The sequence below is a fragment of the Salvelinus namaycush genome, chromosome 28, assembly GCF_016432855.1.
Source record: "Salvelinus namaycush isolate Seneca chromosome 28, SaNama_1.0, whole genome shotgun sequence".
NCBI classification, from domain to species: domain Eukaryota; kingdom Metazoa; phylum Chordata; class Actinopteri; order Salmoniformes; family Salmonidae; genus Salvelinus; species Salvelinus namaycush.
Genome location: NC_052334.1, coordinates 22,951,960 through 22,966,662, shown reverse-complemented (window position 1 = coordinate 22,966,662; position 14,703 = coordinate 22,951,960). Strand labels below are relative to the sequence as shown.

Here is a 14,703-nt window from a genome sequence, read left to right as displayed (position 1 = left end):
CACGGCAGCTTTATTTCAGTTACACATTTGGAAACCTCCTCAAAGATTTCCTTTCCTGTGGTTGTGCCATGCATTGATTTGAATCCCAATAGCTCCTCCGTAACACACAGATTTGAGTCCACTCCACGGATGAAGACTGACAGCTGAGCAGTATCAGATGCGTCGCAGCTCTCATCCACAGCGAGGGAGAACGCAACGAAATCTTTTCCCTTTTCCATCAGCTGGTCATACAGATTGGTGGCAAGATCACATGTGCGATCAGCTACTGTGTTCCTGCTCAGGCTCACGTTTGAAAATGCTTGCTTTTTCTCTGGGCATACGAGGTCACAAACTTTCATCATGCACTTTTTCACGAACTCTCCCTCATTAAAGGGCCGGGCTGATTTTGCGATCTCTGCTGCCACTATATAACTAGCCTTTACAGCAGCCTCACTTTGTGATGTGGCTTTTTTGAACATATTCTGTTGTGAAACCAAACTTCTTTTCATCTCCTCTACTTTCTGGCTCCTTTGAGTCATGTCCAGGTCCTTGTATTTGTCATGGTGTTTCGTTTCATAGTGTCGTCTAATGTTGTACTCCTTACTTACAGCCACGTTGACTCCACAAACAAGACAAACAGGTTTGTCTTTTACATATGTAAACAGATATTCTGCCTCCCACTTGTCCAGAAAGCTCCTGTTTTCTGCCTTTCTTTTCGCCATTTTTGGGAAGGGATAGCGCGCTGACAGTTGTAGCGTCTATGTTGCTATGACTACTGTCACAGAGGAGAGGGCGTTTCTGGGTCCTGTCCTGATTGGCGCGCGAAAACAACAGCAGAGCATTATGGGATTCGTAGTATTAGCGGTGAATGCGCTGTATAATACCGGCGGGCCAGCTCTAGTAGTAATTTGGTATTGTCTCGCGGGCCAAATATAATTACCCCGCGGGCCAGAGTTTGACACCCATGATCTAGACCGTTGGATGCCCCTCTCTATATCTCTAGCAGGTCGGGTTGCTTCAGTGAAAATGAATGTCTTACCAAGACTGCTTTATCTGTTTTCAATGCTTCCTGTTAAAACTCCCGCTAAAACCTTTACTCGCCTAAATGCAGCAATAGGCTAATTTTAATGGCAAAATAAGAAGGCTCCTATTAGTTATAAAAAACTACAGTTGTTCAAAGAATTGGGTGGGCTTCGCCTCCCTAACCTTAAATCATATTACTGGGCGGTGCAACTTAATCACATAGCATCATGGATTCAACAACCAAAGGATTTGTCATGGCTTGAAATTGAGAGTCAATATTGTGATATGCCTTTACATTGTATTCTCTTTATAGCAGACCCTATTTCTATTGACAGGGATAAACAAAACCCAATTATTACTCTTACATTGAAGACATGGAGGGAGGTTCAACGCCAATATTAAATGAGTAATGACTCACCTATATTCCACAACCCAGCCTTTCTTCCTGCTACTATGTCCCAAGGATTTAGGGACTGGGAAAAGAGACGGCTTTGTAGTCTCTCAACTATTCAAAGGCTCAATTGTTAAATAATTTCAAGAAATCCAGGAAGAATTCATTGTATGCCAAACAAATTTTTATAGGTACCTTCAAGTACTTGTTAAAACATTATTGTTACAAAAATGACAGACGATTACTCCTATTGACGAGATTGAATGACTTTATCAAGGGGAAAACATTGGAACCGTTTCAAATTTTTATCACAATATCCTTAAAACTTCTTAAGGCTAGGGTTTCCGCTAGCGGAACCCCTCGACAACATCTGCTGAAATGGCAGAGCGCCAAATTCAAAAATAGGCTTTACAGCGAAAGCACACCATACGATTATGTTAGGTCAGCGCCTAGTCACAAAAAAACATACAGCCATTTTCCAGCCAAAGAGAGGAGTCACAAAAAGCAGAAATAGCGATAAAATTCATCACTAACCTTTGATGATCTTCATCAGATGGCACTCATAGGACTTCATGTTACACAATACATGTATGTTTTGTTCGATAAAGTTCATATTTATATCCAAATATCTCAGTTTACATTGGCGCGTTATGTTCAGTAATGTTGTGCCTCGAAAACACCCAGCGAATTTGCAGAGAGCCACATCAATTTACAGAAATACTCATCATAAACTTTGATAAAAGATACAAGTGTTATGCATAGAATTAAAGATATACTTCTCCTTAATGCAACCGCTGTGTCAGATTTCAAAAAAGCTTTATGGAAAAAGCACACCATGCAATAATCTGAGTACAGCGCTCAGCCACAAAAACAAGCCATACAGATACCCGCCATGTTGTGGAGTCAGTAAAAGTCAGAAATAGCGTTATAAATATTCACTTACCTTTGATGATCTTCATCAGAATGCACTCCCAGGAATCCCAGTTCCACAATAAATGTTCGTTTTGTTCGATAAAGTTCATATTTTTGTCCAAATACCTCCTTTTTGTTCGCGCGTTTAGTCCAGTAATCCAAAATGCACAAGGCGCAGGCACTAGGTCCAGACGAAAAGTCAAAAAGTTCCATTACAGTTCGTAGAAACATGTCAAACGATGTATATAATCAATCTTTAGGATGTTTTTATCATAAATCTTCAATAATGTTTCAACCGGAATGAAAAGGAACGGAGCTTGTGCTCACGGCCGTGCGCGTGACTAAACTAATGGCTTTCTGCCAGACCCCTGATTCAAACAGCTCTTATTCGCTCCCCCTTCACAGTAGAAGTCTGAAACAACGTTCTAAAGACTGTTGACATCTAGTGGAAGCCTTAGGAAGTGCAATATGACCCCATTTACACTGTATATTGGATAGGCAATCACTTGAATAACTACAAACCTCAGATTTCCCACTTCCTGGTTGGATTTTTCTCAGGTTTTCGCCTGCCATATGAGTTATGTTATACTCACATACATCATTGAAACAGTTTTAGAAACTTCAGAGTGTTTTCTATCCAAATCTACTAATAATATGCATATATTAGCTTCTGGGCCTGAGTAGCAGGTAGTTTACTCTGGGCACGCTTTTCATCCGAACGTGAAAATACTGCCCCCTATCCCAAACAGGTTTTAACATGCTAATATTAACTTTAGATCATCTTAGAAACTCGTGGCAGGTTGAATTACAGGTGCAGATATCAGAGGAGAGGTGGGGGAATATATGGAAAAGACTACAGTGGAGAGAACAAGTATTTGATACACTGCCGATTTTGCAGGTTTTCCTACTTAAAAAGCATGTAGAGGTCTGTAACTTTTATCATAGGTACACTTCAACTGTGAGAGACGGAATCTAAAACAAAAATCCAGAAAATCACATTGTATGATTTTTAAGTAATTAATTTTCATTTTATTGCATGACATAAGTATTTCATACATCAGAAAAGCAGAACTTAATATTTGGTACAGAAACCTTTGTTTGCAATTACAGAGATCATACGTTTCCTGTAGTTCTTGACCAGGTTTGCACACACTGCAGCAGGGATTTTGGCCGACTCCTCCATACAGACCTTCTCCAGATCCTTCAGGTTTCGGGGCTGTCGCTGGGCAATACGGACTTCCAGCTCCCTCCAAAGATTTTCTATTGGGTTCAGGTCTGGAGACTGGCTAGGCCACTCCAGGACCTTGAGATGCTTCTAACGGAACCACTCCTTAGTTACCCTGGCTGTGTGTTTCGGGTCGTTGTCATGCTGGAAGACCCAGCCACGACCCATCTTCAATGCTCTTACTGAGGGAAGGAGGTTGTTGGCCAAGATCTCGCGATACATGGCCCCATCCATCCTCCCCTCAATACGGTGCAGTCGTCCTGTCCCCTTTGCAGAAAAGCATCCCTAAAGAATGATCTTTCCACCTCCATGCTTCACGGTTGGGATGGTATTCTTGGGGTTGTACTCATCCTTCTTCTTCCTCCAAACACGGCGAGTGGAGTTTAGACCAAAAAGCTCTATTTTTGTCTCATCAGACCACATGACTTTCTCCCATTCCTCCTCTGGATCATCCAGATGGTCATTGGCAAACTTCAGACGGGCCTGGACATGCGCTGACTTGAGCAGGGGGACCTTGCGTGCGCTGCAGGATTTTAATCCATGACGGCCTAGTGTGTTACTAATGGTTTTCTTTGAGACTGTGGTCCCAGCTCTCTTCAGGTCATTGACCAGGTCCTGCCGTGTAGTTCTGGGCTGATCCCTCACCTTCCTCATGATCATTGATGCCCCACGAGGTGAGATCTTGCATGGAGCCCCAGAACGAGGGTGATTGACCGTCATCTTGAATTTCTTCCATTTTCTAATAATTGCACCAACAGTTGTTGCCTTCTCACCAAGCTGCTTGCCTATTGTCCTGTAGCCCATCCCAGCCTTGTGCAGGTCTACAATTTTAGCCCTGATGTCCATATACAGCTCTCTGGTCTTGGCCATTGTGGAGAGGTTGGAGTCTGTTTGATTGAGTGTGTGGACAGGTGTCTTTTATACAGGTAATGAGTTCAAACAGGTGCAGTTAATACAGGTAATGAGTGGAGAACAGGAGGGCTTCTTAAAGAAAAACTAACAGGTCTGTGAGAGACGGAATTCTTACTGGTTGGTAGGTGATCAAATACTTGTGTCATGCAATAAAATGCAAATTAATTACTTAAAAATCATACAATGTGATTTTCTGGATTTTTGTTTTAGATTCCATCTCTCACAGTTGAAGTGTACCTATGATAAAAAAATTACAGACCTCTACATGCTTTGTAAGTAGGAAAACCTGCAAAATCGGCAGTGTATCAAATACTTGTTCTCCCCACTGTATATAAAGCCACTACATGTAACCGAACAAGGGAGTTTCAATTCAAAGTACTACATTGTTTTTTTATGAGCCCTGATAAACTTAATAAAATGAAAAAATGAATATCTGCTACGTGTTGGAGGCAGTGTGGACAAATAGGTACTTTATTACATATTTTGGCAATGTCCGAAAATCCAGTATTTTTGGTCTGAAATTCTCCATGTTATACAGGACATCACAGGTATTATTATCCAACCAGACCCATGTCATCTCCTTCTAGGTATTGTTCCTATGAATACACTGCAATCCTCTCCACTTTAATTGATAGCTTATCTTTTAGCAGCAGCAAGGAAATGTGTAACAAAATGCTGGAAAAATGAACATGCACCCTCAAAAGATATGTGGTTACGTCTATGTGGGGAACTTGCTGACATGGAGAGAATTACATAAATCTTGCAACATAGACAGTATAGGTATGAAGGTGTCTGGTCAGAGTTCCAGACATATCTTACTGGTCTTATTCTGTCATTTCTTTTTGTTTGTTTCTGTTGTTTTTCTGTGGCTTTATCCAAATTGTATTCTTATTCAGACTCTTGAAATATTTCCACTATTCAGCCTAAATGTAACCTTAACATGTGAATGTAATTACCCTCATTAAAGACAGCAAAGATATGTTGTGTATGTATGGCACATGTTCTTTATGTGCTCTTGAATAAAAATGTATAAAAAACAAAATAAACACAATTTTCAGATTTAATCTTTAAAAAAAGTTGAAGATTCTAAAAATAAACAAATGTGGATTGTTCTCCATCCTCCCCTGATTCAAAATATACCATTGTCATGCATTCATTGTCATGGCAATCTTGAATATTCAATATTAAACAAACTTTACCTTGGTGGCTTTTGAGCAGCTGAAGGACAAACCACACAGACAACCGGTAAAGTATGTTTAAATGTAATTTTATTCAACATTAGCTAGGTTTCCATCCAATTGGCGACAGATTTTCATGCGAATATTCTCAAATCTGCATAGAAAAAAATAGCTTGATGACATAGTGCACATAAAAGCACTTTTGCACTTACGCTTTCATGTACCAAAAATGTTAAATACGTTTTTTGTGTTTCCATCAAATGCTCAGTTCTACCATGATTTTGTTACAAAAACTTGTGATAAATAACATACTTGCCCAATCTGGTTTTGCCCAATCATGCTCTATAGACAACAGTTTGCGGATAAAGTGGACAAGGTAGGTTATATGATGAGATACGGATAAAAACAAGATCATTTTATTAATTGGCAGCCAAGAACCGATCATCATGTCACCAGCATCATTCATATGATAGGGCCTAGCCTACCCTCAATATTTTTGGGAAATTTGCATGAAGCTCATCACCGTGCAGTTAACCACCATAAGTTAAGTTATTCAATAAATTATGTTCATGATAACTTATTCCATATGCATATGAACTCTGTATGCTTTTCCATGTCTTGGTGGTAGTAGGCTACAACCATAGAGAATGATAGAGGCCTCTAGTGGCCAAAAGGCAGTTTTAGCATGGGCAGTGCCATAGAGCCCCACAGTGGAGGTGTCATTATACCCATAAAACCTAGAGGTCAACAGGGGTATGGTTCCAATCGTTTTCCCACCATCTTTCACATAGGGGATTTTAGAAACACTTCAAATAAGGGCTGTGTTTCGTGTAAGTTAACCCGGGCGTGACGCTTTGATAACCATGTAAATGTCTCTCGGACAATGTGACTTTTCTCAATATATTCGGCTCTATTTACTATCAGATTTGAAAATGATATAGTATTTGTCACATGCGCTAAATACAACAGGTGGACCTTACCGTGAAATGCTTACTAACAAGCCGTTAACCAACAATGCAGATGTTTTTGGCAAGAAAAAGTATGTGAAGCCTTTGTAATTACTTGGATTTCTGCATAAATTGGTCATAACATTTGATCTGATCTTCATCTAATAATTTAATAGTTTGGAACATTTGCAAGCCCTGCCACATCCGACGAGCGTCAGTTCTGGTGTAGTAGTTTTTAATCTTAATCCTGTATTGGCGCTTTTGCCTGTTTGGTGGTTCGTCAGAGGGCATAGCAGGATTTCTTATAAGCATCCGGATTAACGTCCTGCTCCTTGAAAGTGGCCGCTCTAGCCTTTAGGTCAGTTCGGATGTTGCCTGTAATCCATGGCTTCTGGTTGGGATATGTACGTTTACGGTCACTGTGGGGACTACGTCGTCGATGCGCAAATTCTTGAAGCCGGTGACTGATGTGGTATACTCATCAATGCCATCGGATGAATCCCGGGAAAATATTCTAGTCTGTGCTAGCAAAACAGTCCTGTAGCTTAGCATCATCAGACTACTTCCGTATTGAACGAGTCACTGGTACTTCCTGCTTGAGTTTTTGCTTGTAAGCAGGAATCAGGAGGATAGAATTGATGGCCAGATTTGCCAAATGGAGGGAGTATGAGAGCTTTGTACGCGTCTCTGTTTTGTAGTAAAGGGGGTCTAGAGTTTTTTCCCCCTATGGTTGCACATAGAAATGAGGTAAAACAGATTTAGGTTTTCCTGCATTAAAGTCCCCGGCCACTAGGAGCACCGCTTCTGGGTGATCATTCTCTTGTTTGCTTATGGCCTTATACAGCTCGTTGAGTGCGGCCTAAGTGTCTGCATCGGTTTGTTGAGGTAAATAGACAGCTACGGAAAATATAGTTGAAAACTCTCTTGGTAAATAGTGTCATCTACAGCTTATCATGAGGTACTCTACCTCAGGCGAGCAAAACCTCGAGACTTCCTTAATATTACAGATCGCGCACCAGCTGTTGTTAAATGGATCAGGCCTTTTTTTTCAATTTCCACCTAAAATGACATACCCAACTCTAACTGCCTGTAGCTCAGGACCAGAAGCAAGGATATGCATATTCTTGATACCATTTGAAAGGAAACTTTGAAGTTTGTGGAAATGTGAAATTAATGTAGGAGAATATAACACATTAGATCTGGTAAAAGATAATACAAACAAAAAAAACTGCGTTTTCTATATATTTTTTTGTTCCATCTACAATCAGAGAGGAGTTTAGGTGTAATTTAGATTATGGCCACCAGATGGCAGCAGTGTCTGTGCAAAGTTTCAGACTGATCCAGTGAAGCATTACATTACTACACTATATTTTGTATCAAGTCTGCCAGGAGTTTGCCAAAATGTGCCGAATTGGTCAATTGTCAATTTAAAACTTGCACAAGACAGTTTACAGAATTGTCAATTTAAAGAAATGTAGCCAATTTATTAATTACTACATTTAGCTAACATTAGATAGTTGATCCATAGATTCTTACCTTTGCCTCGATTTGGCAATCTCGTCCAGATCATCATGGCATTTGCAGTTCTTCATGATAGCCACATTAGCAGCTAATTAGCATTTCATTTTTGGGGGGTAAATACAGTTGAATATATTGATAAAAGTCACCTTGTTCTAGAGAGATTTACACGGTTATCAAAACGTCACTTCAGGGCAAGCCTTCACGAAACACAGACCTTATTTTATTTTAAGTATTTCTAAAATCCCCTATTGTAAAAGTTAATTGGATCAAAAATGATTGGAACTATTTCCCTGTTTAATCGCTAGGTTTGATGGGTATTATGACACCTCCACTGTGGGACTCTATTGAGGGCTTCCACCATGCTTCCACCATTTTAAAGTAGTCAAAGTAGTCAACTGGGTGGGGATTCCTATGGTTTATAGCTTCAATGGCATTGCCCATGCTGTCACAGAAGCCACGATGGCACAGATATAAAGATTAGTCCTCTATCTATCTCTATGGCTACAACATAATTGCTTGATTCCAATATTTGCGCATAAAAGCATTCCCACTGCAATTGTTGCATCATGTATTTCACAGACCCCAAAAAATATCCCACCTTGTCTAACGTATTTATTTTGTCGACATTGGGACATTTTGTCGACAAATCTGATGTTTCCATAAGGTCTGTAGTGACTTTTTTATGCAGCAGGTCATTCATCCGCATTAAATGGTTGGATGGAAACCTGGTTATTCTGGCTTGTACATTTACATGATTTTGCAAGCATTAGCTTCTGCCGGTATATACCAACTAATTGTGTATTACAGCCTGATTATCAGAGTAAAACATCAGGACCTGCTCTCAGACACGACAACATTCATACAGGACAACATTCATACAGATCAGGACCTGCTCTCAAACAGGACAACAGTCAAAGTTTATCCCTCTTTTCAACGCTTTTGCTTCAATATTTGTTTTGTAACCAAATCAAAAGTGATGGGGCATTGCCACACCGATTTTAACGTTTTTGGAAAAATGCCAGCTCACCACATGTTTGCTGGTGGCACTGCATGAGCCAGGGCAAGCATGTTTCCTAATACTGTGACCACTTGTATTTTTGCATTCCAGCATGATGATCAAGATCCTAATCAGTTCTGCACCTGATATTAATCTGGGCATGTTGCCCTCTGTTTTATGCCTTTTTTCCAGATGTTGTGGTAGAAACCCCTTTCTACATTTACTGCCTAATGTGGGGTTATTAAAGTGAAATCACAACACTTTCATAAACCCACTGTCAAACATCAATGTTATTTATTTTCAATCTTCGCAAATATGAAACAACGGTACCTTGGTACTTCCCCAGGCCTTCAGTCTTGAGGCTCTGTCTGCCGTAGCATCTCTCATCATGGAGGAACACAACCTCCGACGCCCCAGCATCATCCGCATTCTGGATCAGCTCCTATTGTCACAGTACAGATAAGGATAGGGATGTTTACATAGGTGCCTTTAACTAACGTTTGCATAGTAAATTGGTCTATGGCCAACTTATACAAAACAAGATACTCACACTTCTCCTTTAAATGTAGTGACTGTGATGATATTTAAGTTAGGTTTACATTTTGGTGATTTAGCAGATCAGATGACATGATTAATTGATTGATTGATCAAACTCACCTTTAATATCTGTCCTCCATCAGGGTACCTCCGCAGGATGTCCTTCAGGTAATCAATGAAAGGGGGAGCTGTTGCACCAAATGAATGTCTTAATAAAAACAGGTTGAAGTGAAAAAGTTGGATATTTTAGTTTTCACAGTATTGTTGAAAATGTAAACTCATTCTTCTACATCTCTACATTCTATCTACTAAAATTCGTAATAAATTGTTTTAATTCTATAAACTCGTAAAATATAACTGACATTTCCACACACACCAAGCAACTAGTTCAACTGGTTTAAAATAATTATACTGGTAAAAGTATTCTTCTTACTGTGTTTTTCTCTTACTCATCCTTCCACATCGTAGGATTCTACAGAAACCAATGAATGAATTATAATAAATCAGGGTTATAATATGGCAGGACAAATATAACCGTACTAATCAGACAGAAAACAAAAATGTCACTATAGTTCAGAAATTTAATAATCAATGTTCAAGTATCCTAGTCATAATTATAACCTATAACTAAATGAAAGTTATCATAAGACATTTGTTGTATTTAAGATACATAAATTGATCAATTTACCTCAATCATTTCACGGAGTGTGAAGAAGTCATCTGAAGCCACCTATGTCGTCAGACTAAATATTCTTAGTAGGCTAATGGTTTTATATGCCCATGTCTATACGTATGAGCCCCTCCATAACCCATCCCTACCAGACTGTTCAACAGTTTCAGTTTATCAACATTTCCTCCACAGTGGTGAAATGAAACTTTACAGCCCATTTATCCTGTTCTGTCCGGTCAGATTCTGAATAACAAAGTTGTTTCGTTTTCATGCAATTCCGTGTATGAAACGAAACTTTGATCAGGATGTGAATGTGATTCAAACAAGGGAGCCTGTGAAAGGCAATAGCGCGGCGACTCCCTACGAAACACGCCACTTTGATACATGTGACTTTTCGTGACGCAAATCTCAGGCCATGCATATGCACAACTTCTAGTGATCAATTGTATTGCAAGCAAATATTGTTATTTTGAGGGGAATTGAGGCGTTTGGTGCACAGGAATTATAATAATGGCAGGCTAATAAAAACATTGAACATAGGCCTTATGATAAAACATGCATTTGCCATTGGTAAGGAGATCGCATAGCAGTTTGTAGCCTAATGTGTTTCTTTGAGTTTTATTGTAAAGGGCCTACATCAAAATCATATTTTCTGACAGGACTGTTATATTCCCACTACACAACAAATATCAGGCTACAATTTATCTATCCATCGCTCATTCAGCTAAGCATGCTCGAAAGTAAATAGACCGGTAGCCTAGACCGGGTAGGCTCCAGTATTGCTGTGAGATAGTTCAAGGTTTATTTAATCTCAGAGCCTATACCATGACAGGCGATAGAAACAAACATCTATTGACAAACAAAATATTCAACAACAATTATTATTTTGCACAATGTGGGCTGTAGCATTTACTTTTAAATTGTTTCTATATATAATCAATCATGCAGAATGCCAGGCCAGTGTTTGGCACTTGCTATAGGCGGCATGCATTTTTTGTTTGAAAAAGTCAATTGCAAAAAGATTAAAACATTCTGCCCACACCTCTACAGAAATGTGCTAGAATTTGATTAATTAAGATACACCTAATTCCAACATTTCCAAATCATACAGCAAATTAGGACGTTTTATAACCATAAAATGAGAATTATGGGCGTTTTCCAGGCAGGGTAGCGCTCATTCACTAGTGCACATTTATAATATGGTTTGATTTATCAATGAAAACATGCTTATGTTGTGTGCGACAGTTTAATAAATCCCAATAATTTGTGTGGCAAGCAAATCCTAGAATCTCCACTTGCCAGAATTTAGTAAGGCATTTATGTACGTTTCATAAATAATGCAGCAGGTGCCCAAAATGATGACGTGGTGGTTTGGAGTTAAAAGCCCCCCTCCCTGCTATAATTTGCACTTTGTCACCTAAAAACATTTACACATTTCTCCTGGATGGCACTAGTCTTGCTTAACTAAAAATGTAATGTCTCATCTCAACTTTTTAAGTTAGGTTACTCCCAAAATATTTTGAGGTAGGCCTACATTGAGCTAATAATTTGTAGTTTAGAAAAAGTTATATATCTAATTAAGTTTTAATATATACCAGTAGGGAGCCTAAAGGTAAATAATCCACTTGGTTAGAGTCCCCAATTGAAAAAATATTTCTCACATGACCCTCCTCTTCAACCTGGTCGCAGAGCATTTCATATTATTCACTATGTAAATCCGAGACACTCCATTTAGTATTATATGTTAAGTTTAATATGGTATGTATTCATTTATACATGTCCATCACCCATTTCTTAAATGTTACGAAATTACGAATTACAATTCGTATTATGTGTTACGAATTTGAAAACGTACTATAAGTTACGAATTTGCTAAACAAATGATTCAGTATGTTACACATCCTACCTAGGTGGTTAGGTTTAGGAAGTAGGTCTTTTAAGGGTGACGCTTCGAACACACCGACTGCGTCATTGCATCACTGCTGCATAACATTTTGCGCAGCTAGGCAACTATACTGATGCAGGTACCTTTTGCAAATGGTCGCATGCGGTTGGACACATGGAGGAGAGAATCATTTTCGCAGTATCCTCAAAACCGTGTCTTTTTGACACAACTGCTGACAGCTACAGGGACATAAACACAAAAAATGCTGCTTGGAGACAAGTGTCCACGATAGTAGGATTGCCAGGTCAGTTTAGTAGTGAGCTTGTGCTAGATGTGGCTAGTTAGCGTTAGCTAGCTAGCTAACCTAACTTGCTAACCTAGCCAATGAGGTGTGTGTGAAAGAAATAGTCATACCACCTTCCTCAACGTTGGTCTCATTGTTGAAAGAGCCTACTCTGCCTATCTTGACTATTTATTATGTTGTGTTCCTCGGGTGATGTGGAGGTAAACCCAGGCCCTGCATGTCCCCAGTCACCCTCATTTGTTGACTTCTGTGATCGAAAAAGCCTTGGCCTCATGCATGTCAACATCAGAAGCCTCCTCCCTAAGTTTGCCTTACTCACCGCTTTAGCACACTCTGCCAACCCTGATGTCCTTGCCGTGTCCGAATCCTGGCTTAGGAAGGCCACCAAAAATTCTGAGATTTCCATACCCAACTATAACACTTTCCGTCAAGATAGAACTGCCAAAGGGGGAGGAGTTGCAATCTACTGCAGAGATAGCCTGCAAAGTTCTGTCATACTTTCCAGGTCTATGCCCAAACAGTTCGAACTTCTAATTTTAAAAATGAATCTCTCCAGAAATAAGTCTCTCACTGTTGCCGCCTGCTACCGACCCCCCTCAGCTCCCAGCTGTGCCCTGGACACCATCTGTGAATTGATCGCTCCCCATCTAGCTTCAGAGTTTGTTCTGTTAGGTGACCTAAACTGGGATATGCTTAACACCCCGGCAGTCCTACAATCTAAGCTTGATGCCCTCAATCTCACACAAATCATCAAGGAACCCACCAGGTACAACCCTAAATCCGTAAACATGGGCACCCTAATTGACATTATCCTAACCAACTTGCCCTCCAAATACACCTCTGCTGTCTTCAATCAAGATCTCAGCGATCACTGCCTCATTGCCTGTATCCGCCACGGGTCCGCGGCCAAACGACCACCCCTCATCACTGTCAAACGCTCCCTAAAACACTTCTGCGAGCAGGCCTTTCTAATCGACCTGGCCCGGGTACCCTGGAAGGATATTGACCTCATCCCGTCAGTTGAGGATGCCTGGTCATTCTTTAAAAGTTACTTCCTCACCATATTAGACAAGCATGCTCCGTTCAAAAAATGCAGAACCAAGAACAGATATAGCCCTTGGTTCACTCCAGACCTGACTGCCCTCGACCAGCACAAAAACATCCTGTGGCGAACTGCAATAGCATCGAAGAGCCCCCGCGATATGCAACTGTTCAGGGAAGTCAGGAACCAATACACGCAGTCAGTCAGGAAAGCAAAGGCCAGCTTTTTCAAGCAGAAATTTGCATCCTGTAGCTCTAACTCCAAAAAGTTCTGGGATACTGTAAAGTCCATGGAAAACAAGAGCACCTCCTCCCAGCTGCCCACTTCACTGAGGCTAGGTAACACGGTCACCACTGATAAGTCCATGATAATCGAAAACTTCAACAAACATTTCTTAATGGCTGGCCATGCCTTCCTCCTGGCGACTCCAACCTTGGCCAACAGCCCCGCCCCCCCCGCTGCTACTCGCCCAAGCCTCCCCAGCTTCTCCTTTACCCATATCCAGATAGCAGATGTTCTGAAAGAGCTGGAAAACCTGGACCCATACAAATCAGCTGGGCTTGACAATCTGGACCCCCTATTTCTGAAACTGTCCGCCGCCATTGTCGCACCCCCTATTACCAGCCTGTTCAACCTCTCCTTCGTATCATCTGAGATCCCCAAGGATTGGAAAGCTGCCGCGGTCATCCCCCTCTTCAAAGGGGGAGACACCCTGGACCCAAACTGTTACAGACCTATATCCATCCTGCCCTGCCTATCTAAGGTCTTCGAAAGCCAAGTCAACAAACAGATCACTGACCATCTCGAATCCCACCGTACCTTCTCCGCTGTGCAATCCGGTTTCCGAGCCGGTCACGGGTGCACCTCAGCCACGCTCAAGGTACTAAACGATGTCATAACCGCCATCGATAAAAGACATTACTGTGCAGCCGTCTTCATCGACCTGGCCAAGGCTTTCGACTCTGTCAATCACCATATTCTTATCGGCAGACTCAGTAGCCTCGGTTTTTCTAATGACTGCCTTGCCTGGTTCACCAACTACTTTGCAGACAGAGTTCAGTGTGTCAAATCGGAGGGCATGTTGTCCGGTCCTCTGGCAGTCTCTATGGGGGTACCACAGGGTTCAATTCTCGGGCCGACTCTTTTCTCTGTATATATCAATGATGTTGTTCTCTGCTGC

At 40.8% G+C, this 14,703-nt stretch overlaps 1 protein-coding gene across 1 annotated transcript in view; it reads right to left on the bottom strand.

Annotated features, from left to right (window-relative positions):
- LOC120023113 (sacsin-like) overlaps positions 1-10,365 on the bottom strand; it is a 32,968-nt gene extending 22,603 nt beyond the window's left edge. The window contains exons 1-4 of the mRNA XM_038967086.1: positions 10,311-10,365; positions 10,056-10,094; positions 9,743-9,830; positions 9,416-9,527 (exon numbers count right to left, since the gene is read on the bottom strand). Coding sequence (XP_038823014.1) covers positions 9,416-9,527; positions 9,743-9,830; positions 10,056-10,075 — 220 coding nt within the window. The 5' untranslated portion in view covers positions 10,076-10,094; positions 10,311-10,365. The remainder of the gene's footprint in view (positions 1-9,415; positions 9,528-9,742; positions 9,831-10,055; positions 10,095-10,310) is intronic.
- Positions 10,366-14,703: the final 4,338 nt, after the last annotated feature.